Source organism: Oncorhynchus clarkii, chromosome 10, assembly GCF_045791955.1.
Source record: "Oncorhynchus clarkii lewisi isolate Uvic-CL-2024 chromosome 10, UVic_Ocla_1.0, whole genome shotgun sequence".
Taxonomy (NCBI): domain Eukaryota; kingdom Metazoa; phylum Chordata; class Actinopteri; order Salmoniformes; family Salmonidae; genus Oncorhynchus; species Oncorhynchus clarkii.
In genome coordinates, this window is record NC_092156.1 from 26,525,061 (window position 1) to 26,551,216 (window position 26,156).

General features: G+C 42.1%; 2 protein-coding genes across 6 annotated transcripts in view; one reads left to right on the forward strand and one right to left on the reverse strand.

Annotated features, from left to right (window-relative positions):
* Positions 1–10,321: 10,321 nt before the first annotated feature.
* Positions 10,322–16,150, reverse strand: LOC139418204 (peroxisomal biogenesis factor 12). Of its 2 annotated transcripts, XM_071167476.1 has the most exons (4): positions 16,049–16,141; positions 15,725–15,909; positions 14,666–15,204; positions 10,345–13,116 (listed from the first exon to the last, which is right to left on the reverse strand). In XM_071167476.1, the coding sequence occupies exons 2-4, from the start codon at positions 15,845–15,847 to the stop codon at positions 12,726–12,728; spliced, it is 1,053 nt and encodes a 350-aa protein (XP_071023577.1). In that variant the 5' UTR covers positions 15,848–15,909; positions 16,049–16,141; the 3' UTR covers positions 10,345–12,725. The 2 variants fall into 2 exon arrangements, with proteins under 2 accessions (XP_071023576.1, XP_071023577.1); XM_071167475.1 differs by having other exon boundaries at positions 10,322–13,116; positions 15,725–16,150.
* The window catches only part of LOC139418201 (adaptor related protein complex 2 subunit beta 1), an 84,995-nt gene continuing 73,635 nt past the window's right edge, over positions 14,797–26,156 (forward strand). Inside the window, exons 1-7 of one of the 4 annotated variants that reach the window (XM_071167471.1) lie at positions 14,797–15,209; positions 16,991–17,045; positions 17,354–17,459; positions 17,772–17,907; positions 18,032–18,277; positions 18,537–18,727; positions 19,075–19,296. In XM_071167471.1, the coding sequence (XP_071023572.1) occupies positions 17,009–17,045; positions 17,354–17,459; positions 17,772–17,907; positions 18,032–18,277; positions 18,537–18,727; positions 19,075–19,296 (938 nt within the window). In that variant the 5' untranslated portion in view covers positions 14,797–15,209; positions 16,991–17,008. Of the gene's footprint in view, positions 15,210–16,193; positions 16,342–16,695; positions 16,864–16,990; positions 17,046–17,353; positions 17,460–17,771; positions 17,908–18,031; positions 18,278–18,536; positions 18,728–19,074; positions 19,297–26,156 lie in introns of those variants that run through there. The other 3 variants (XM_071167470.1, XM_071167473.1, XM_071167472.1) reach the window with 3 other exon arrangements.

Below are 26,156 nucleotides of genomic sequence, written 5' to 3' on the forward strand. Positions count from 1 at the left end.
TATTTTGTTGTTTTGTGTCATCTCCACATTTCATTAAGGAAGTGGTGTCAACCCTCACATGTGCTTAACTTGTTCTCACAAGGTTGTTATTGTTGTCAGGCTATGATCAACACTGAGACCAGAGTTGTAAGCAGATGCAGAAGCAGGTGGAAACAAAAGTCCATTTATTTTTTAAGGTGTTAATGCTGCACCAAACAGTGTGTAATGTACACTGAACAAAAAATATAAACACAACATGCAACAATTTCAAAGTTACAATTCATAGAAGGAAATCAGTCAATTGAAATAAATTCATTAGGCCCAAATCTATGGATTTCACATGACTGGGAATACGGAGATACATCTGTTGGTCACATATACGCATAGAGTTGATCGGGCTGTTGATTGTTGCCTGTGTAATGTTGTCTCACTCTTAAATGGCTGTGCGAAGTTGCTGGATAACACATATGTCGATCCATAACATCCCGAACATGCTCAATGGGTGACATGTCTGAGTATGTAGGCCAAGGAAGAGCTGGGACATTTTCAGCATCCAGGAATTGTGCACAGGTCCTTGTGGCATGGAGCCATGCATTATCATGCTGAAACATGAGGTGATGGCGGCAAATTAATGGCAAAACAATGGGCCTCAGGATCTCGTCACGGTATCTCTGTGCATTGAAATTGCCATTGATAAAATGCAGTTGTTTTCGACGTCCGTAGCTAATGCCTGCCCATACCATAACCCCACCTCCACCATGGGGCTCTGTTCACAACGTTGACATAAGCAAACCGCTGGCCCACATGACGTCATACGCAGTCTGTCATCTGCCAGGTCAGAGTTGAAACTAGGATTCATCCGTGAAGAGCACACTTCTCCAGTGTACCAGTGGTCATCGGAAGTGAGCATTTGCTCACTGAAGTAGGTTGCGACGCAGAACTGCAGTCAGGTCAAGACCCTGGTGAGGACAACGAACACGCAGATGAGCTTCCCTAAGACGGTTTCTGACAGTTTGTGCAGCTGTCCGGGTGGCTGGTCTCAGACGATCCCGCAGGTGAAGAAGCCAGATTTGGAGGTCCTGGGCTGGCGTGGTTACACGTGGTCTGCAGTTGTGAGGCTGGTTGAATGTACTGCCAAATTCTCTAAAACTACGTTGGAGGCGGCTTATTGTAGGGAAATGAACATAACATTTTCTGGCAACAGCTCTGAGGGACATTCTTGCAGTCAGCGTGCCAATTGCATGCTCCCTCAACTTGAGACATCTGTGTATGTATCTGTGTTGTGTGAAAAAACGGCACATTTTAGAATGGCCTTTTATTGTCCCCGGCACAAGGTGCACCTGTGTAATGACCATGCTGTTTAATATGCTTCTTGACATGCCACACCTGTCAGGTGGCTGGATTAATTTGGCAAAGGAGAAATGCTCACTAACAGGGATGTTAACACATTTGTGCATACAATTTGAGATGTTTTTTTGTGTTGTATGGAACAGTTCTGGGATCTTTAATTTCAGCTCATGAGACATGGGACCAACACTTATGTTGCATTTATATTTTTGTTCAGTCTATTTGAAAGTGAATAATCTTATTTGGGATGGGGGGCTGCTCTATACTCCAGCATTTTGGATTTGAGATCAAATGTTTCATGAGACTACAGAATGTCTGTCACCTTTTATTGGAGGGTATTTTCATATCGTTTTTACTGTTTTAGAAATGAAAGCACGGTATCTATTCCCCCCATTTATGAAAAAGTCAAGTATTTGGACAAATTCACTTAATACACTAAGTTTAGTATTTTGTCTCATATTCCTACTCAATGATACCATCACACTTGTGACTACAAACTTGTTGGATACATTTGTAGTTTTTATTTAGTTGTGTTTTCGATTATGTTTTGCCCAATAGGAACTGAGTAATGTATTTTCATTCTGGAGTGACTTTTTTTATTGTAAATAACAATAGGTGGTTCTGAACACTTTTTACATTAACGTGGATGCTACTATGATACGGATCATAACGATGACCATACATGTTAGCATATTTTGTTGTAGCCTCTGAACGGTATTTCAATTGTCATTATTCACGATTCTTAATCAGGGCATTATCAGGATTAATATAGATTTGTTCAAAAACATCTTACTGTATCTACTCACTTAGGAACTGAATGATGACCTGAATTTCTTTCTATTGGGCAAAACAACCCACAACCCACAAAAAACAAATCACAAACTTGATGTAGTCATTGTGTGCTAGGATTATAGGACCAAATACTAAACTTTTGACTACTTTAATACACTAAGTGAATTTGTCCAATATACTTAGGACTTCTTAAAATGCGGAGACTAGATACATCAAGTGCTTTCATTTATTTCTAAACCGTAAAACATGTATGAAGATTCGCCTTTTATTTAAGGGTCATTCTGTGCTGTCGCCTCACATTAAACATTTGATCTCAAATCCAAAATGCTGGAGTATAGAGCCAAATGTTAACTTAACTGTCCAAATACATACGGAGGGGAGTGTATCGCCGTAGGTGCCAGTAATGGGAGCACATGCTGTGTGTGCAGACATGCTTTGGGGAGAATGTTAATTTAATCTGCATTATAATTCGTATTTTAAAGAAAGCCCACCCAGGCCTATAAACTGTACGTCAGTTCTTAGGCTACTCTATGGTGTCAAAGATAGTGCCTCAGCGTTAAGACTTGTAATCTCATGAGTTAAGTTAGTTTTATTTTGTTATTTTATTTTTATTTAACTAGGCAAGTCAGTTAAGAACAAATTCTTATTTACAATGATGGCCTACCAAAAGGCCTCCTGCGGGGGATGGGATTTAAAATATATATATATGTATATATACACACACACAGTGGGGCAAAAAAGTATTTAGTCAGCCACCAATTGTGCAAGTTCTCCCACTTAAAAAGATGAGGCCTGTAATTTTCATCATAGGTACACAACTATGACAGACAAAATTAGATTTTCTTTCTCCAGAAAATCACACTGTAGGATTTTTAATGAATTTATTTGCAAATTATGGTGGAAAATAAGTATTTGGTCACCTACAAACAAGCAAGATTTCTGGCTTTCACAGACCTGTAACTTCTTCTTTAAGAGGCTCCTCTGTCCTCCACTCGTTACCTGTATTAATGGCACCTGTTTGAACTTGTTATCAGTATAAAAGACCTGTCCACAACCTCAAACAGTCACACTCCAAACTCCACTATGGCCAAGACCAAAGAGCTGTCAAAGGACACCAGAAACAAAATTGTAGACCTGCACCAGGCTGGGAAGACTGCATCTGCAATAGGTAAGCAGCTTGGTTTGAAGAAATCAACTGTGGGAGCAATTATTAGGAAATGGAAGACATACAAGACCACTGATAATCTCCCTCGATCTGGGGCTCCACGCAAGATCTCACCCCGTGGGGTCAAAATGATCACAAGAACGGTGAGCAAAAATCCCAGAACCTCACGGGGGGACCTAGTGAATGACCTGCAGAGAGCTGGGACCAAAGTAACAAAGCCTACCATCAGTAACACACTACGCCGCCAGGGACTCAAATCCTGCAGTGCCAGACGTGTCCAGGCCCGTCTGAAGTTTGCTGGAGAGCATTTGGCTGATCCAGAAGAAGATTGGGAGAATGTCATATGGTCAGATGAAACCAAAATATAACTTTTTGGGAAAAACTCAACTCGTCGTGTTTGGAGGACAAAGAATGCTGAGTTGCATCCAAAGAACACCATACCTACTGTGAAGCATGGGGGTGGAAACATCATGCTCTGGGGCTGTTTTTCTGCAAAGGGACCAGGATGACTGATCCGTGTAAAGGAAAGAATGAATGGGGCCATGTATCGTGAGATTTTGAGTGAAAACCTCCTTCCATCAGCAAGGGCATTGAAGATGAAACGTGGCTGGGTCTTTCAGCATGACAATGATCCCAAACACACTGCCCGGGCAACGAAGGAGTGGCTTCGTAAGAAGCATTTCAAGGTCCTGGAGTGGCCTAGCCAGTCTCCAGATCTCAACCCCATAGAAAATCTTTGGAGGGAGTTGAAAGTCCGTGTTGCCCAGCAACAGCCCCAAAACACCACTGCTCTAGAGATCATCTGCATGGAGGAATGGGCCAAAATACCAGCAACAGTGTGTGAAAACCTTGTGAAGACTTACAGAAAATGTTTGACCTCTGTCATTGCCAACAAAGGGTATATAACAAAGTATTGAGAAACTTTTGTTATTGACCAAATACTTATTTTCCACCATCATTTGCAAATAAATTCATAAAAAATCCTACAATGTGATTTTCCTTCTCATTTTGTCTGTCATAGTTGAAGTGTACCTATGATGAAAATTACAGGCCTCATCTTTTTAAGTGGGAGAACTTGCACAATTGGTGGCTGACTAAATACTTTTTTGCCCCACAGTATATAGGACAAAACGACAATTTTATTTTTATTTTTTACCTTTAACTAGGCAAGTCAGTTAAGAACAAATTCTTATTTTCAATGACGGCCTAGGAACAGTGGGTTAACTGCCTGTTCAGGGGCAGAACGACAGATTTGTACCATGTCAGCTCGGGGATTTGAACTTGCAACCTTCCGGTTACTAGTCCAACACTCTAACCACTAGGGTAGCATAAAGAGAGACCTAAGACAACAACATAGCAAGGCAGCAACAGATGACAACACAACATGACGACAACAACATGGTAAAGACATTATTGGGCACAGACAACGGCACAAAGGGTAAGAATGTAGAGACAACAATACACCACGCAAAGCAGCCACAACTGTCAGTAAGTGTCCATGATTGAGTCTTTGAATTAAGAGATTGAGATAAAACTGTCCAGTTTGAGTGTTTGTTGCAGCTTGTTCCATTCAATAGCTGCAGCGAACTAGAGGGACCCAGGGATGTGTTTGCTTTGGGGACCTTTAACAGAATGTGCCTGGCAGAACAGGTGTTGTATGTGGAGGATGAGGGCTGATAGGGGGGAGTGAGGCCTAAGAGGGTTTCATAAATAAGGATCAACCAGTGGGTCTTGTGACGGGTATATAAATCTGATGGCCGAATTGTAAAGAACATCTAGCCGCTCGAGAGCACCCTTACCTGCCGATCTATAGATGATGTCTCCGTAATCTAGTGTGGCTTGGATGGTTATCTGAATCAGGGTTAGTTTGGCAGCTGGGGTGAAAGGAGTGATTACGATACAGGAAACCAAGTCTAGATTTAACTTTAGCTTGCAGCTTTGATATGTGCTGAGAGGACAGTGTACCGTCTAGCCATACTCCCAAGTACTTGTATGAGGTGACTACCTCAAGAAGAGCGTGTGGCCTAGGATTGAGCCTTGGGGCACTCCCTTGGTGACAGGCAGTGGCTGAGACAGCAGATGTTCTGACTTTATACACTGCACTCTTGAGAGTGGTAGTTAGCAAACCAGGCCAAAGACACCAATACTCCTTAGCCGGCCTACAAGAATGGAATGGTCTACCATACCAAAAGCTTTGGCCAAGTCAATAAAAATAGCAGAAGAACATGGCTTAGAATCAAGGGCAATGGTGACGACATTGAGGACCTTTAAGGTTGCAGTGACACATCCATAACCTGAGCGGAAACCAGATTGCATACCAGAGAGAATACTATAGACATCAAGAAAGCCAGGCAGTTGACAAGTTTTTCCAACACTTTTGATAAACGGGGAAAAATAGAAATAGGCCAAGATCTCCCCCTTTTAAATAAAGTACAAACCGTGGCTACCTTCCCAGAAAGGAGAGAGGCTTGGCGATGATAGGGGCAGCAACCTTGAAGAAGAAAGGGTTTAAACCATCTGACACAGATGTTTTTTTGGGGTGAAGTTTCAGAAGGTCCTTTAGCACCTCGGACTCAGTGACTGCCTGCAAGGAGAAACTTTGTAGCGGGGCAGGGGAAAAAGAGGGAGAAACATTGGGGATAGTCACATTAGAAGGGGTGGGAGATGAGGAAATGTCGGCAAAGAGGCATGGTGAGACAAATAGGAATCCTGGCTTAATGAAGTGGTGATTAGACCTCAGCCATGTGCTTCTTTACAGTAACATCATCAACATTAAGGGACATGGGCAGCTGTGAGGAGGAGGGTTTATTCTCCAGGTCTTTAACTGTTTTCCAGAACTTCTTGGGGTTAGACCCACAGAGAGATTAATGTTAAAATAAAATACTACCTGCCCACGCAGCAAATTAATATTGTAGTTACAATTCATATGCTCAGCAAAGTATAGTTTAGTGAACTCACATTGGCTTATATAACGAGACAGCATAAACATTAACAAATAGAATTGCTACATGAAATGCCTATCCACTTTTATATCCATTATATTTTCTTTACTATGACATTGGCAAGCTCAAAAAATATGGGATTACGTGCCAAGAATAGCACAGTGCTTGCTTCTGTTCTATTCCAAACAGTGACATTTTTATACTTTATACTTTTTAACTGTGGTGGGAAAAGACAAAGGTGCACTTGTATCCCTGAAGTTTGTTTTGAATGTCTCTGGGTCGATACTATAAAATTAGCCTTGTGTGTCAGGTGTCTGCAATTCTTCAATCTTATCAATTTACATGTGAAACAAAGACATCTTATTTTGTTGTTGTTTCCATGCCCTACTATCTGCTTACTTGTCTGTATTATGAGCTGATTATACACTGCTCAAAAAAGTAAAGGGAACACTAAAATAACACATCCTAAATCAGAATGAATGAAATATTCTTATTAAATACTTTTTTCTCTACATAGTTGAATGTGCTGACAACAAAATCACACAAAAATTATCAATGGAAATCAAATGTATCAACCCATGGAGGTCTGGATTTGGAGTCACACTCAAAATCAAAGTGGAAAACCACACTACAGGCTGATTCAACTTTGATGTAATGTCCTTAAAACAAGTCCAAATGAGGCCCAGTAGTGTGTGTGGCCTCCACGTGCTTGTATGACCTCCCTACAACGCCTGGGCATGCTCCTGATGAGGTGGTGGATGGTCTCCTGAGGAATCTCCTCCCAGACCTGGACTAAAGCATCCGCCAACTCCTGGACAGTCTGTGGTGCAACGTGGCGTTGGTGGATGGAGCGAGACATGATGTCCCAGATGTGCTCAATTGGATTCAGGTCTGGGTGGGCCAGTCCATAGCATCAATGCCTTCCTCTTGCAGGAACTGCTGACACACTCCAGCCACATGAGGTCTAGCATTGTCTTGCATTAGGAGGTTGACCCAGGGCCAACCACACCAGGGGTCTGAGGATCTCATCTCGGTACCTAATGGCAGTCAGGCTACCTCTGGCGAGCACATGGAGGGCTGTACGGCCCCCCAAAGAAATGCCACCCCACACCATGACTGACCCATCGCCAAACCGGTCATGCTGGAGGATGTTGCAGGCAGCAGAACATTCTCCATGGCGTCTCCAGACTGTCACGTCTGTCACATGTGCTCAGTGTGAACCTGCTTTCATCTGTGAAGAGCACAGGGCGCCAGTGGCGAATTTGCCAATCTTGGTGTTCTCTGGCAAATGCCAAACGTCCTGCACGGTGTTGGGCTGTAAGCACAACCCCCACCTGTGGACGTCGAACCCTCATATCACCCTCATGGAGTCTGTTTCTGACCGTTTGAGCAGACACATGCACATTTGTGGCCTGCTGGAGGTCATTTTGCAGGGCTCTGGCAGTGCTCCTCCTTGTACAAAGGCAGAGGTAGCGGTCCTGCTGCTGGGTTGTTGCCCTCCTACGGCCTCTTCCACGTCTCCTGATGTACTGTGGCCTGTCTCCTGGTAGCGCCTCCATGCTCTGGACACTACGCTGACAGACACAGCAAACCTTCTTGCCACATCTCGCATCGATGTGCCATCCTGGATGAGCTGTTCAACCTGAGCCACTTGTGTGGGTTGTAGACTCCGTCTCATGCTACCACTAGGGTGAAAGCACCGCCAGCATTCAAAAGTGACCAAAACATCAGCCAGGAAGCATAGGAACTGAGAAGTGGTCTGTGGTCCCCACCTGCAGAACCACTCCTTTATTGGGGGTGTCTTGCTAAATGCCTATAATTTCCACCTGTTGTCTATTCCATTTGCACAACAGCATGTGCAATTTATTGTCAATCAGTGTTGCTTCCTAAGTGGACAGTTTGATTTCACAGAAGTGTGATTGACTTGGAGTTACATTGTGTTGTTTAAGTGTTCCCTTTATTTTTTTGAGCAGTGTATATTGTGAAGACCTAGGCTATGTTTACACAGCCACCATAATAACCGAAATCTAATTTTATTTTCTGTCCACACTGTTTTACCTGTGACCCATGTCAGATTTGCGCATTCACACTGCTGTAGTCCTTGAAGTAGCGCACGGAGGATCAGGTTTGTATCAGGATTCAGATCCACATATCAGGAGGCCTGTTTACATAAGGAGCCCAAATCTCACAGTCAAGGCGGGATAAATTGGTAGTTAAATCAGATGCCATGTGCTTTTTTTGCTGTTTACAAATTGGAGAAAAGATCAGAGGTATAAGATTTGCAAATAATTGGCAATATATCAGAATTGGCTGCCTGTGTAAACACAGCACTAGTTTACAAGTTATACAGATGAGCCAATTCCCAGATCCTTCAAGTTAAGACAGGCCATGCCCATTTGATACATGGGCTGCTCATTTACTAAGGGTTACACTTGCATGTCTCAAGAGGGCCAGATGGTACACATCTGTGATAAACACTACTGGTGAAAAGTTTTAGAACACCTACTCATTCAAGCGTCTTTCTTCATTTTTACCATTTTCTACATTGTAGAATAATAGTGAAGACATCAAAACTATGAAATAATACATGGAATCATGTAGTAACCCAAAAACTGTTAAAGAAATGTAATATATTTTATATTTGAGATTCTGCAAATAGCCACCCTTTGCTTTGACAGCTTTGCACACTCTTGGCATTCTCTCAACCAGCTTCATGAGGTAGTCACCTGGAATGCATTTCAATTAACAGGTGTGCCTTGTTAATTTGTGGGATTTCTTTCCTTCTTAATGCGTTTGAGCCAATCAGTTATGCTGTGACAAGGTAGGGGGGTATACAGAAGATAGTTCTACTTTCTAATTTCCCACCGTGAAGCATGGAGGAGGAGGTGTGATGGTGCTTTGCTGGTGACACTGTGATTCATTTAGAATTCAAGGCACACTTAAACAGCATTCTGCAGCTATACGCCATCCCATCTGGTTTGGGATTAGTGGGACTATCATTTGTTTTTCAACAGGACAATGACCCAAAACACACCTCAAGGCTGTGTAAGGGCTATTTGACCAAGAAGGTGAGTGATAGAGTGCTGCAGTGATGGACCTCAACCAAATTGAGATGATTTGGGATGAGTCGGACCGCAGGGTGAAGGAAAAGCAGCCAATAAATGCTCAGCATATGTGGGTACTCCTTCAAGACTGTTGGAAATGCATTCCAAGTGGAGCTGGTTGAGAGAATGCCAAGAGTGCAAAGCTGTCATCAAGGCAAAGGGTGGCTATTTGAAGAATCTGAAATTTAAAATACATTTTGATTTAACCACTTTTTTGGTTACTACATGATTACATATGTGTTATTTCATAGGTTATGTCTTCAGTATTATTCTACAATGGAGAAAATAGTACAAATAAAGAAAAACCCTTGAATGAGTAGATGTTATAAAACGTTTGACCAGTAGTGTATAAAAACAGCCAATGGGCAGAGGAAGTGGCGAAGCGAGAGGGACAATTAGGCCCAAAATCTGCCTTCTCCAGCTGGTAGTGTTTTTCCCCGCTCACCATGCAAGGAGTTTTTGTATGGAGGTCAATGAGTGTCGAATTTACTTAACAAAAAAATGTATGGCTTATTTGCTGGAATAGACATTTCTTAATGTTTAAGTTGTTACGAGTGTACTGATATAAGTAGGGCACATGACATGACACTTTATACAGTTGTTCACACGTATCTGCTCTCTCATTGGCTAGAATGGTCCCACCTGATCTTGACTCCTCCCGACTGCCTTCCATTTTTGAAGACATTTATTTTCATAGAGGCCACTTGAGTATCTGGTCAATATAATGGATAATCTGTGTGATGGGCTACATTCTCCTTAAAATTATGTTACAATAGGGATTGTGATTGTCCACTCCTGGCTTGTTAAATTAAACAACATTTACAGCTGTTTAATCATTGTACTAATTTGTCAAGTGATGAATTGTCTCAAATGATAGCCAATAGAACACCCCAAGCACACATGGAGATTACCTAGCTAATCAAGTTACTTTAATCTTACTACAGGAAGGACAACGCTCCAACCCACTATTTCTTGTAGTTTATCACAAAGTCTTTGTAGTAGCAATGGGGAGGTGACTAACTGGGTGTTTTTATTTTGACAAAGCTGCCAGTAGGTCTTGCTTCAACAATGGACAAGTGGTTAGATGTTTATCTTGTAAAATGTGTATGCTGCTAGCTAAATATGCTAAAAAGTGCAAATGAAAATTAACTAATTGCAAAGTCAGGCAATCCAGCTCAAAGTTATACATATCATTAGGAGCTACAGAATTTAATTTTTGGTGAGTTTGGACATTTACAAGCGAATGTGAACGAGACATTGTGAAAAATAACAGTTTTGAGGCATAGTTGTCTGAAGGAAGAAAGGTACTGGCTCTGAAGCAGCATGCCTACAACCTGTGTCGAGTCTGGATTCGCTAGGGCAACGGGCCTGCCTGCTATGCTCGAAGAAGATTGGGGAGGCGCAGAAGGGACGAAAACCCAAGGAAATCAAAAGATAGCAGTGGCAGATGTACCGATAACTCATCCAAAGGAATTTGACTTCTAAAGCACAACAAAGTTTACACACTATGATGCCCCGTCACCTTAGAGTAATTTACTTAGATAACTAGCAAGTTAAACTTAGGGGTCACGTTAACGCAGAAAAAATATAAAATGCATACGAAGTCTCTTACTTCGTTTTGTAAACGCAGATCTAAAATGCTTCTTATTGTAATTTCTGCATCAGACTCATTTTGTGCTTCAGTTGCACTTCTCCACTCGGGTGAGAATTCAGGAACGGGCATTCAATCAACAGACGGTACTCTGACAATATGTAGCTACTTTTCTCGGTGTAGCTAGCCTACTTTTCTCAGGTAAAATGCAAGATTAACTTTAAGCAAAACATTAGGAAATGTAGCTGGCTACATTCTTTCTATGATTAAACATTTGAAATATGATGGCCATGCATCATCTTTTCAAAAAAGACCTTGCTTTTTCATTGTAAGCTAATTTACTTGTGGCTGCCAGCCAAATAGCTTTGTACTTCTGTTGTCATCTAATGAAAATTTATATATTTTCTGCCAAATGTGTTGCACTAATTTATTTTCTGTGTTGGAAAACTATTGTTGCATGTCCGTGATCACTCGAAGCAAAACAATTAGGAAATAAAGCAGATCGTGTTAATTTCACCTGTCACATTATTTTACAAGTTGACTGCACGTATTTACTTAAAGTAGTTACAAATATTAACATTTATTGAACAACTTAAAATAGTGTCAACGTTATTGGCAATACTGAAAAACCATCCCGTGGCTATTTCCAAATACCCCTGTATAGCCCAAGCCTATTGGATGCACTGCCAAACTCTCCAAAATGATGTTGGAGGCAGTTTATGGTAGAAAAATGAACTTTCAATTCTCTGGCAACAGCGCTGGTGGACATTTCTGCAGTCAGCACGCCAATTGCACGTTCCCTCAAAACTTCAGACATCTGTGGCATTGTTTTGGGTTGCAAAACTGTAAATTTTAGAGCGGCCTTTTAATGTCCCCTACACAAGATACACCTGTGTAAATTTTATGCTGTTTTATCAACTTGATATACCACACCGATCAGGTAGTTGGATTATCTTGGCAAAGGAGAAACGCTCACTAACAGGGATGTAAACAAATGTGTGCACCAAATTTGAGAGAAATAAGCTTTTTGTGCATATGAAACATTTCTGGGATCATTTGTTTCAGCTCATGAACCATGGGACCAACACTTTACACATTGTGCTTATATTTTTGGTTCTGCCTGCCCGCAGTAATCTTCTCTGATTGAGAGATTCAAGGGGCTATAATCATTAACATAGCTGGAAAGCATTGAATATTTAAATTCATGCACTTAAAAATAAATTGTAACTTTCCCCCAAAAGCATTTAACTCCCACATCATATGAAGAAATGCATCTACCTGATTTAGGGGACACATGAACAGTTGGTGTTAAATAGTGTGTGAACAAAATTAAAATGTATAAATTGATGGTTAAGATTACAGAATGCCAATGTAATATTTTTCCATATTCTGTGCCAGTTAAAGCATAGTTCAGATTCCATTCGATCTGTGGACTATACTTTAATGGCTAGCTCAGAATGAGCTTTCCAAAAGTTGTTTATATATTAGAGAGATCAGTCCTTTCGGGAGCCCACATAATTTATTGATAATTCCCATTGGATGTTTCAGTAGTTGGGTTTCCCAAGGGACTCCATAGGCCAGCATAGCTGACCTAAGTTGTAAATATAGAAAAAAGGGAGTTGATATTGAGAAAAATATCTGCACTGGGCATTTAAACTATTATGACGGCTAGGGATATGTTAGTGCTTTAAATTATTTACAAGTGGTCATAAGGGATATAGTCAACTAACAAATCAATTACAGTATAAATTGTCATTGTGACATGATTGTCAAAGTCCTTCATTGGAATGGAAATAAGATTCTCTCTAGCTCTCTGGTGAGTAAATCTTGATGAGATGCTGAAGTTCAGTGGGGTACCCAGTCATCGGACACCTCTGGTTGGCTTTGATGTAGACATAAATACAGCGGTAACAGAAGACAAACCCAGATGTGGAGAGGACGGTATCATTGGTGCGGATCTTGCAGCAGAGTGGACATGCTTTGCTGTGTCTGGTCAGTGGTTCTTGGTTCTGGAGGTGGATGGGAGGGGGTGGTGTGGGGAGGGAGGTCAGGGTCTTGATGGTGTTCTGGTTCTCTGAGGAGTACCACCACTCGAGGAACTGCAGGAAAAACACTCCCAAGGAAAGACTAGTGGAGAGGGACAGAGCCACACCCCCCACCACTGTCGACGTCAGCCTCCGCAGCCTCTCACCAACACTGGGAAGAAATAACAACTTAGACGGAAGTATGCTTATAGGCTAAATGCTTTTAAAAGTGATTACATTTCTTATGGCTGGGGGCAGTATTGAGTAGCTTGGATGAATAAGGTACCCAGAGTAAACTGCCTGCTACTCAGGCCCAGTTGCTAATATATGCATATTATTAGTATTAGATTTGGATAGAAAACACTCTGAAGTTTCTAAAACTGTTTGAATGGTGTATGCGAGTATAACAGAACTCATATGGCAGGCAAAAACCTGAGAAAAAAATCCAACCAAGAAGTGGGAAATCTGAGGTTTGTAGTTTTTCAAGTCATTGCCTATCGAATATACAGTGTCTATGGGGTCATATTGCACTCCCTAAGGCTTCCACTAGATGTCAACAGTCTTTAGAACCTTGTTTGAGGCTTCTACTATGAAGGAGGGGGGGGAATGAGAGCTGATTGAGTCAGGTGTCTGACAGAGTGCCATGAGCTGATCACGCGCACTCACGTGAGAGTTAGCGGTGTTCCATCGCATTTCTACAGACAAAGGAATTCTCCGGTTGAAACATTATTGAAGATTTATGGTAAAAACATCCTAAAGATTGATTCTATACTTCGTTTGACATGTTTCTACGAACTGTAATATAACTTTTAGTCTGAACTTTCGCCTGGACTTTCCTGCGCCTCGTGAGTTTGGATTGTGTACTAAACGTGCAAACAAAAAGGAGGTATTTGGACATAAATGGACTTTATCGAACAAATCCAACATTTATTGTGGAACTGGGATTCCTGGGAGTGCATTCCGATGAAGATCATCAAAGGCAAGTGAATATTTATAATGCTATTTCTGACTTCTGTTGACTCCACAACATGGCAGATAGCTGTATGGCTTGTTTTGTTGTCTGAGCGCTATACTCAGATTATTGCATGGTGTGCTTTTTTGGTAAAGCTTTTTTGATATCTGACACAGCGGTTGCATTTAGGAGAAGTTTATCTAAAGTTCCATGCATAACACTTGTATTTATCAACATTTATGATGAGTATTTCTGTAAATTGATGTGGCTCTCTGCAAAATCACTGGATGTTTTGGAAGCAAAACATTACTGAACATAACGCGCCAATGTAAACTGAGATTTTTGGATATAAATATGAACTTTATCGAACAAAACATACATGTATTGTGTAACATGAAGTCCTATGAGTGTCATCTGATGAAGATCATCAAAGGTAAGTGATTCATTTTCTCTATTTCTGCTTTTTGTGACTACTCTTTGGCTGTTTTTCTGTGACTAGGTGCAGACATAACAATTGTTTGGTGTGCTTTCGTCGTAAAGCCTTTGAAAATCGGACACTGTGGTGAGATTAACAACAAGTTTATATTTAAAATGGTGTAAAATACTTCTATGTTTGAGGAATTTTAATTATGATTTCCGAGATTTCTGTTTTGAATCTGGCACCCTGCACTTTCACTGGCTGTTGTCATATCGATCCCGTTAGCCATAAGAAGTTAAACTCTTTGAACTCAGGGTCCCTTGAGACAGGATATCCCAATTTCATTCTTACCTTGAGCTGATGGCCCTGGAAGGCGAGGCTGGTTTGAGGTTCATATTTGTGATGTCATGTCCTGTGAGGTGAGCCAGCCTGACACCTGCCAGCCACAGAAATGGTGAGTGGGTCTTGGCTCGGCCAAACACATACAACAGCTGCTGGCAGAACACCCAGCTGTCCCAGCCCACGCTGACATAGGGGTAGGCTGCCAGGAAGGCCCTGTACATCCTCTGCAAGGGCGTCTGTGGCAGGCGGATGGAAAAGTCGTCCTCATCCCTCTGCTTGGCCAGTACCTGTTCCAGCTTGGCCCTCAAGTAAGGAACGAGGGCAAGCAGGATCAGCGAGCACCAGTGGTGTTTCCCACGCAGACCCAGGTGAGCTGGCCGCTCGCGACCAGAAGCAGCCACGCGCTTTAGGCTGTAAAAGTTCTCAGAGAATGAGGCGCTAGTCCGTGACAGAAAATGGTGCTGAAGCAATACATCGAGAACACTGTGAATCTCGTCAAATCTCCGCCAGAGGAATCCGTAGCGAGAGGGGTTAGACTCAGCCAGAACCTGAGGTAAGTTGAGAGAAGGAACTTGCATTATATCAAACTTGAATCACACAGCAATGTCAGTATATGGACACCACATTTTAAGAAGGCCATACAAGGTTGAATACAAACTATTTAACACATCAAGTGATCCAACATCATAATGCTATTTATGTAGTCTAGACGGATACCTTGATGGGCCAACGTTCTCCTGCACAAATATATGAGCATGTGTGCAGGATTTTGTTCCAGCCGTTTCAAATAATCAACCGTTGTTGAATAAACATGGTTTATATAGTTTCTCCCTGGAGTGTATTTATTACGTATTACTTTGGAAACAGTTAACCGTTTAAGAACGAAACGGGGAAGGACCTACCTGAATGTGTCCAATAGAAACACGTTTGTTGCGAAATGTTTACCGTTTGGAGTAAACTGATTCTGTTGCAAAACGAAAAGTTATGCAACAGACTCGGCGTAATAAATACACACCAGGTGTCTGTAGATGTAGCAAAAATGACATGGGTGAGAAAATGTCGCCGAACCTTCACTGCGTGTCGCAAGGCGGGTCTGACTGCACCCATCAGGGAGTCCTGTGCCAAGACCTCGAATATTGACGGTCTGTCATCTGCAGCTGCAGCTGTCAAATGTGCACCACGTTCTGCCATGGCTGGTGACTTCAAACACGTTTGGCAAAAGGCTCAATTACCTAAATAGCTAGCCAAGTTGGCTAAAAGAGATGGCGAGTGAAGTTAGTTAGCTTGCTTAGTAGTACCACTTAATACTGCACAAGTTCAACAAATATAAATAGCTAGCTACATCAATTTCCACGGATGAAAATGGGACAGACTAATCACAAAGACGCATACCTAACTACCCTCATGTATTTAATTCAAACGTTACAAGCTGGTTTTCGTGTTTCTTTGAACTACTCCTTTCCCCTCTGTAAAGATAGTCCGGCTATTTCCGGTGGAAATGAACTCCGGTGTTACGCCTTTCTGTCTCCGACGCCTTTCACTCATTTTGTTTTTTTCGGGAGTGCTGTCTTTCCACGGCTAGCTATCCCTTTGCTGTAATCAAGGAGGAAAAACATCTTTCAAATTGTGGAATAACGTCACTCACCCTAGCGACGTATTTTCTTATTGAAATTACCTAAAAACAAGTCTGTACCTTTCCATTTATAATTTAGATTTTTTACGTTAATTCAATTCAATGGGCTTTACGTTAATGCTAACTACCTATCTGAAAGTACCGAGGCCTCACATCCATAGCCAGCTAATGATATAGTTTAGTATGACAGATATTTCCCCTTCTCCACTGGTGTTAAGATAATGGGGTCAACTTGGCTCTGTTGTTAGTTTAAGCTTGTTGAATTTATAATAGCTAGTCTATTGACCAACCTGTTTTTTCTCTGTATTATAAAAGGCAGTAAACTGCCTTCCTAACTAGATAGGTAGTTAACGTTAGCCGGTGAAAGTGATGCTGATTGCTGCTGTCGTGACATCCAGCTGTTTTCTGTCATTGAATGCTGTAATATTTGTGCTTTGGTTGTAATGTCTCATTCAACTGTATAAAACATATTTAGAAGCCAAGATTATATATAACTATAATTATTAGCAATGTGTCGTTGTAGCCTCTAGGCCAGGGGTGTCACGTCGAACACGCGTAGGGGTCCAGTCCGCAGGTGGTTTGAGTAAAAAACAAACAACGTTTGAGCATTTTTTTTATTTATTTTTTACCACTACATTACTTAGGCCTGTTATATGTGTCCTGTCCTGTGTCCTCTAATGCTGGATATTTCCCTGTAACAGATTTGAAGAACATCTACAATGACTGACTCAAAATATTTTACAACAAATAAAAAAGGTGAGTCTTAAAACGATTCTTGGTATTGTCTTCTTCAATGACACATCACCCCCTTCATCAAGAGTGCACAACTATCATTAGGTTGGTGTGGATAATATTAAACAGTACAACATAACTCTTGAGGGAAATAGATTGTCTCATACTCTCCTTTCCTCACAAACACAGAATGTATGAAATTACCACTAAAGGCTGAACTGTTCATGATAAAATTGACAACTGAACTGACAGCTCAACCAGTGTTGCTGGATGAGAGCATCATTCTGTTTTCACACTGGACTGTCACTAACGTTGCATGTATCCTGTTACAGGGGAGATCTTTGAGCTGAAGGCAGAGCTGAACAATGAGAAGAAAGAGAAGAGGAAGGAGGCAGTGAAGAAGGTCATTGCGGCTATGACTGTGGGCAAGGATGTCAGGTACAGTACACCTGATTTCATACTTTGACAGTTCTGTGTGTTGACCTATACATCCCACTGACATTGCCTAATGACTTCTGCTCTCCAAACATTGTTCAGCAATTACTTTTACTTTAATGTAAAAGAGACTGCCTACTTGTCTATAGTTAGCAAGTTATCTCTGATAATCTCTATTATTAAAGAGAGATCAAAATATTTTAAAGAAAAATGTTCTGACTTGATATGTAGAGTTATAATTGCCTCCCTGTCAAAAATATTGTGAGTTATAGTGATGAGAAAACATTGGTGACGTCCTATCCCTCTGTTCTTTAGCTCCCTCTTCCCAGATGTGGTGAACTGCATGCAGACTGACAACCTGGAGCTGAAAAAGCTGGTCTACCTGTACCTGATGAACTACGCCAAGAGCCAGCCCGACATGGCCATCATGGCTGTCAACAGCTTTGTCAAGGCAAGGCCTTTTATTTTTTTATACATGGTTTTCCACTTACATTGGCTTTTAACAAATTGCACAGCCTAGCCCTTACAATACTGCACTTCCCTACCCATAGATATCTTACCTCTCTCTCCCTCAGGACTGTGAGGACCCTAACCCCCTGATCCGTGCCCTGGCTGTGCGCACCATGGGCTGCATCCGCGTGGACAAGATTACAGAGTACCTGTGTGAGCCACTGAGAAAGTGTCTGAAGGACGAGGACCCATACGTGAGAAAGACAGCAGCAGTGTGCGTGGCAAAGCTCCACGACATCAACGCCCAGATGGTGGAGGACCAGGGTTTTCTGGACTCCCTCAGGGATCTCATTGCCGACTCCAACCCCATGGTAGGTTTGGCTGGCACTAGGACCCTAGGCACAGCCAAGACTATGTACATTTTCAGACTTTTTAAAAACTTATACACGTCCTTCTGGGGCCTGGGATAATTTAAAAACAGCCTGTAAGGGTGTTTTTCCAAGACCTGTTTCAACAGAGTTAGTCATGACTCAAACTTTTTCCCCTATGAAAGGCTTTGCTCTACCATGCTAGACAAGACAGAGTACATCATGTTTTCCTAATCACTGGCCACTGTGTCTGAACCTCCAGGTGGTGGCCAACGCGGTGGCAGCTCTGTCTGAGATTAGTGAGTCCCACCCTAACAGCAACCTGCTGGACCTCAACCCACAGAACATCAACAAGCTGCTGACAGCCCTCAACGAATGCACAGAGTGGGGCCAGATCTTCATCCTGGACTGCCTGTCCAACTACAACCCCAAAGACGAGCGCGAGGCCCAGAGGTACGTTCAGTTATCATTCTGAAAACTTTTAGGATTTTCTATTTTTTTCATTATAACTAAACTTAATGCTGACTTCTGCTCTCCAAACATTGTTCAGCAATTACTTTTACCTAATGCTGACTTAGTTGTCAGAGAAACATATTTGAAATACACATCCAAGTTTTATTTATTTTTATGTGAGAACTTTTGAATGTTAGTTGCTGGGTGTTGTGATAAATCTCCACAATAATTCCTGCGGACTAAAACTTTACCAGCTGCTCCGTTTGTGCATACATTCACCTATTTTGATGTTGTCAACTTTTAATGACTTTGTAATAAACATGTCTGTCCTCCTCTTTCTCTCCCAGCATCTGCGAGCGGGTCACGCCCCGTCTCTCCCACGCCAACTCGGCGGTAGTGCTGTCGGCTGTCAAGGTGCTGATGAAGTTCCTGGAACTGCTACCCAAGGAGTTGGACTACTACACCACCCTGCTGAAGAAGCTGTCCCCACCGCTGGTCACCCTTCTCTCTGGGGAGCCAGAGGTCCAGTATGTGGCCCTCAGGAATATCAACCTCATCGTCCAGAAAAGGTCAGGGGGCAACTTGCTGATAAATACTTTATTGTAGGGCTGGGCGATTTTACGATTGCATCGTCTATCGACAATGTTTGACAGCCATCGTCTATGGTGACGACATCGTGATGTCCAAACGATGTTGTAGCATATTTGAACTTCACTGCACCGCCGGAGTCTGGCAGCACAAAACAGTGCAGAGAGCACATGGCAGGGCGACATGCCCAATGGCCCATTCCCTATTTGCCATATTTAGTATTTATTAGGATCCCCAATTAGCTGCTACCGAGGCAACGGTTACTCTTCCTGGGGTCCAAACAGGAAACAACACAACAAATCAAATACATAATATACATACATAGCACTACATTTACATCACAATTTAGCCATTCAGCAGGTGCTGAATGGCTAAATTGTGATGTAAATGTAGTGCTATGTATGTATATTATGTATTTGATTTGTCCCATCCAGAGCAACCCACAGCTAATGCATTCATCTTAAGATAGCCAGACGAGACAACCACGTCACAGTCATATCCCAACCACGTATAACATACATAATGCAATGCAAATACAATACAAAATGCATAGAAATGTCTGTCTCTTCACAATCCCTGTCTTGCCATGTTCTTTTATCTATTTTTTAAAATCTGTTTTTATTGCTAGCTTGAGTTACCTGGGGTGGCAGAGAGTTCCATTTAGTCATGGCTCTATTTAATACTGTGTGTTTCCCAGCCTCTGTTCTGGACCTGAGGACTGTGAAGAGACCTCTGGTTGCATGTCTTGTGTGATACAGATGAGTTGTCCAAGCTATGTGCCAACTGCTTGAACAGACAGCTTGGTACCTTCAACACCTCGCACAAAGACCAGTAGTGATGCAGACAATCTCTCCTCAACTTTGAGCCAGAAGAGAATGACATGCATGTCATTGACATTAGCCCTCAGTGTACATTTAAGTGCAATAGGTGCTGCTCTGTTTTGGACCAACTGCAATTTGTCTATGTCCTTCTTTGCCCCACCTGACCACACAACTGGACAGTAGTCCAGGTGAGACGAAACCAAGGCCTATAGGACCTGTCTGGTTGACTGAGATATCAAGAAAGTAGAGCAATGCCTTATCATGGACAGACCTCTTCCTATTTTAGTAACCATTGAGTCTATATTTTTTGACCATGATAGCAGGCTATCTAGGGTGACACCCAGAAGTTTAGTCTCTTCAACTTGCTCAATAGGCACATATTCAATAAGGGATCCAGATGAGGTTTAGGGTTGAGCAAGTGATTTTCCCTAAATATTATGCTTTGAGTTTTCTTTTATATTTAGCACCAGCCTATTTCTAGTTACCCGTCCTAAAACTGACTGGAGCACTATGTTAAGAGTCAGTTATTTATTTTACTGTTTCAGCCGACCTGTACTCTGCTGAGTCATCAGTATACATAGACACACACATGCTTTATTCAAGGTCAGTGGAAGGTCATTATACTTTAAATATGCAGACAGACAGATTAAAAGTAATACTTCTGACAGCCAACTTTCTAGATCTGCCTACAACATCTGGACTTTCTATCTCTGCTTACAACATCTGGACTTTCTATCTCTGCTTACAACATCTGGACTTTCTAGCTCTGCCTACAACATCTGGGCTTTCTAGCGCTGCCTACAACATCTGGACTTTCTAGCTCTGCTTACAACATCTGGACTTTCTAGCTCTGCTTACAACATCTGGACTTTCTAGCGCTGCCTACAACATCTGGACTTTCTAGCGCTGCCTACAACATCTGGACTTTCTAGCGCTGCCTACAACATCTGGAATTTCTAGCTCTGCCTACAACATCTGGAATTTCTAGCTCTGCCTACAACATCTGGACTTTCTAGCTCTCCCGACAACATCTGGACTTTCTAGCTCTGCTTACAACATCTGTACTTTCTAGCTCTGCTTACAACATCTGGACTTTCTAGCTCTGCCTACAACATCTGGACTTTTTAGCATTTCCAGAAAGCATGGATTATTGAGTCATTATTAGTTTTACACTTAAGACATGACTCTGCCTTTGTGCTGTAGAATTAGTAAATGTTGTCTCTTGTATAATAAATTCTACACGTTAGCGTCAATTTTTGTTAACTGTAATTTAATTAGTTATGCTCCAACTTTCCCTCAATCTTGTGCCAACATCAGTTCTTTTTAATCGCTAAAATTTTTTTCTAAGAGATTGTCAGTTGGATATGCTCTCTGCAATGTTTTGTATATCTTCCTTATCATATGAACATCAATTTCTGACCCATAAGATTCCCTAAATGTGCTCATCTTGTAAACAAACAAGTTTATAAAGTTGTTGGCATTATCAAAGGGTTTGGTTATGATGAAGGATGGAGCTGAGTTAGCGTTTCTGCCTAAAATGTAATTTAAGGTACTCCAGAGCCTACATTTTCAATACATATGTTGTAGTTAGACTGTTAACATATTGCAAGAGAACAATGTAAATTGTAGAAAGAGCAGCGAGCACCAAAGCAGCGCAAAATGTCAGATAGGGCCTAACATGTTTTTTTCCCCCTCTCTAATGTCGGGTGATCATAGGCATTTTGCAACGAACACTCCGTTGTCTGGCTTATTGTTTTAATATCGTAATTTCACTTTTTCTCCCCAATCCCCATTCAAATAGAATGTGACTTGTTGGCCTTATTTATTGCATACTATTTCATTATCAACTATCAAATGAATCTTTAGGCGTAACGGAGTTCCATCTCAGAAAGTTGTTTGCGAATAGCCTATATAAAAACATAGTATAGTAATAATGAGAGAGAGAACAAACAATTGCAATATAAACTAACCGAATAGGAAGTTGACCAAAGTGTAGGCAAAATAAATTGTGCTGTCGGAAACTTCCTACTTGCAAACCAAATAGCCAACAATAGGCTACAGCCTACTTCAATAAAAGTTACAGTAGGCTAAATGTTGCTTTTACAAGTTAAACTAATATTGTCAGCCTTTATTAATGTCCTTGAATTGTGCTACGGGCAATCGGGCATAAGCTCCCACAGCAGCACTTTCAATAAGCAGGAACAAAAAATAAATGAATGATGAGTCGGTGTGGGCCTCAATTTAGTTTGAATAGCTTACAAATTGTGAATTTATATAAAAGTCTAAAATAATAAAATAAAACAAATTATTATTTAGCCTATAACATTCTTTCTAATACCTGAATGAACATTGACTTAGGTTAAAAATTAATAGGCCTATTATCCTTAGGCTATGCCTTTTGCCTATCGAACTGTAAAAATTCTAAATATTCAAAACAAATGATTATTTATAATATTCTTTATTACACTTAAAAACAAATGAACATTGGCATAGGCTAAAATATAATAGGCCTATTAGGATATGCCTTTTGTCTAACTGTACAAATCCTAAATATAGGCATACAAGTTACAAAAAAAGTATGAAAATAACCTAAATGAGGGCAAAATGAGGAAATGAGCAACCATTTAGTCTAATTGTTTTTTTAACCATGTCTTAGGCCTACCTAAAGGTTTCTGGCAAGGAACATCAGCATGTTCACCTTTTCTGCCCCAGAGTAGCAAACTCAGGAGTAGGATGGACTTGTAAATGTTGACAGAGGTTTATCATTTATCCATCCTTTGCCCTGATAATCTTTTTGCGTATTCTGCAAGTGTCTTCGGTCAGGTCAAGATTATATAACAATAGTCTACACTTGATATGGCTATAATATACATTTTTAATATTTAGGCTAATATAACTGATATCTGAGTATTTCTATGGACAAGAGAGAAACATGGCCCTACCAATTTGAAAATCATTCTGTAGCCTAGACTAGCCTCTAAGGGATCAGGGCTGGAACAGAGTCAAGCAGATTTTGTTTGCTGATGTCAACATTGTGAACAGATGCCCCATGGTGGCGGTGGGGTTATGGTATGGGCAGGCATAAGCTACGGACAAGGAACACAATTGCCTTTTATCGATGGCAATTTCAAATCAAATCAAATCAAATTTTATTTGTCACATACACATGGTTAGCAGATGTTAATGCGAGTGTAGCGAAATGCTTGTGCTTCTAGTTCCGACAATGCAGTAATAACAAGTAATCTAACTAACAATTCCAAAACTACTGTCTTGTACACAGTGTAAGGGGATAAAGAATAAGTACATAAGGATATATGAATGAGTGATGGTACAGAGCAGCATAGGCAAGATACAGTAGATGGTATCGAGTACAGTATATACATATGAGATGAGTATGTAAACAAAGTGGCATAGTTAAAGTGGCTAGTGATACATGTATTACATAAGGATACAGTCGATGATATAGAGTACAGTATATACGTATGCATATGAGATGAATAATGTAGGGTAAGTAACATTATATAAGGTAGCATTGTTTAAAGTGGCTAGTGATATATTTACATCATTTCCCATCAATTCCCATTATTAAAGTGGCTGGAGTTGAGTCAGTGTCAGTGTGTTGGCAGCAGCCACTCAATGTTAGTGGTGGCTGTTTAACAGTCTGATGGCCTTGAGATAGAAGCTGTTTTTCAGTCTCTCGGTCCCAGCTTTGATGCACCTGTACTGACCTCGCCTTCTGGATGATAGCGGGGTGAACAGGCAGTGGCTCGGGTGGTTGATGTCCTTGATGATCTTTATGGCCTTCCTGTGACATCGGGTGGTGTAGGTGTCCTGGAGGGCAGGTAGTTTGCCCCCGGTGATGCGTTGTGCAGACCTCACTACCCTCTGGAGAGCCTTACGGTTGAGGGCGGAGCAGTTGCCGTACCAGGCGGTGATACAGCCCGCCAGGATGCTCTCGATTGTGCATCTGTAGAAGTTTGTGAGTGCTTTTGGTGACAAGCCGAATTTCTTCAGCCTCCTGAGGTTGAAGAGGCGCTGCTGCACCTTCTTCACAATGCTGTCTGTGTGAGTGGACCAATTCAGTTTGTCTGTGATGTGTATGCCGAGGAACGTAAAACTTGCTACCCTCTCCACTACTGTTCCATCGATGTGGATAGGGGGGTGTTCCCTCTGCTGTTTCCTGAAGTCCACAATCATCTCCTTAGTTTTGTTGACGTTGAGTGTGAGGTTATTTTCCTGACACCACACTCCGAGGGCCCTCACCTCCTCCCTGTAGGCCGTCTCGTCGTTGTTGGTAATCAAGCCTACCACTGTTGTGTCGTCCGCAAACTTGATGATTGAGTTGGAGGCGTGCGTGGCCACGCAGTCGTGGGTGAACAGGGAGTACAGGAGAGGGCTCAGAACGCACCCTTGTGGGGCCCCAGTGTTGAGGATCAGCGGGGAGGAGATGTTGTTGCCTACCCTCACCACCTGGGGGCGGCCCGTCAGGAAGTCCAGTACCCAGTTGCACAGGGCGGGGTCGAGACCCAGGGTCTTGAGCTTGATGACGAGCTTGGAGGGTACTATGGTGTTGAATGCCGAGCTGTAGTCAATGAACACCATTCTCACATAGGTATTCCTCTTGTCCAGATGGGTTAGGGCAGTGTGCAGTGTGGTTGAGATTGCATCGTCTGTGGACCTATTTGGGCGGTAAGCAAATTGGAGTGGGTCTAGGGTGTCAGGTAGGGTGGAGGTGATATGGTCCTTGACTAGTCTCTCAAAGCACTTCATGATGACGAAAGTGAGTGCTACGGGGCGGTATTCGTTTAGCTCAGTTACCTTAGCTTTCTTGGGAACAGGAACAATGGTGGCCCTCTTGAAGCATGTGGGAACAGCAGACTGGTATAGGGATTGATTGAATATGTCCGTAAACACACCGGCCAGCTGGTCTGCGCATGCTCTGAGGGCGCGGCTGGGGATGCCGCCTGGGCCTGCAGCCTTGCGAGGGTTAACACGTTTAAATGTCTTACTCACCTCGGCTGCAGTGAAGGAGAGACCGCATGTTTTCGTTGCAGGCCGTGTCAGTGGCACTGTATTGTCCTCAAAGCGGGCAAAAAAGTTATTTAGTCTGCCTGGGAGCAGGACATCCTGGTCCGTGACTGGGCTGGATTTCTTCCTGTAGTCCGTGATTGACTGTAGACCCTGCCACATGCCTCTTGTGTCTGAGCCGTTGAATTGAGATTCTACTTTGTCTCTGTACTGACGCTTAGCTTGTTTGATAGCCTTGCGGAGGGAATAGCTGCACTGTTTGTATTCGGTCATGTTACCAGACACCTTGCCCTGATTAAAAGCAGTGGTTCGCGCTTTCAGTTTCACGCGAATGCTGCCATCAATCCACGGTTTCTGGTTAGGGAATGTTTTAATCGTTGCTATGGGAACGACATCTTCAACGCACGTTCTAATGAACTCGCACACCGAATCAGCGTATTCGTCAATGTTGTTGTCTGACGCAATACGAAACATGTCCCAGTCCACGTGATGGAAGCAGTCTTGGAGTGTGGAGTCAGATTGGTCGGACCAGCGTTGGACACACCTCAGTGTGGGAGCCTCTTGTTTTAGTTTCTGTCTGTAGGCAGGGATCAGCAAAATGGAGTCGTGGTCAGCTTTTCCGAAAGGGGGGCGGGGCAGGGCCTTATATGCGTTGCGGAAGTTAGAGTAACAATGATCCAAGGTCTTTCCACCCCTGGTTGCGCAATCGATATGCTGATAAAATTTAGGGAGTCTTGTTTTCAGATTAGCCTTGTTAAAATCCCCAGCTACAATGAATGCAGCCTCCGGATAAATGGTTTCCAGTTTGCAAAGAGTCAAATAGTTCATTCAGAGCCATCGATGTGTCTGCTTGGGGGGGGGATATATACGGCTGTGATTATAATCGAAGAGAATTCTCTTGGTAGATAATGCGGTCTACATTTGATTGTGAGGAATTCTAAATCAGGTGAACAGAAGGATTTGAGTTCCTGTATGTTTCTTTCATCACACCA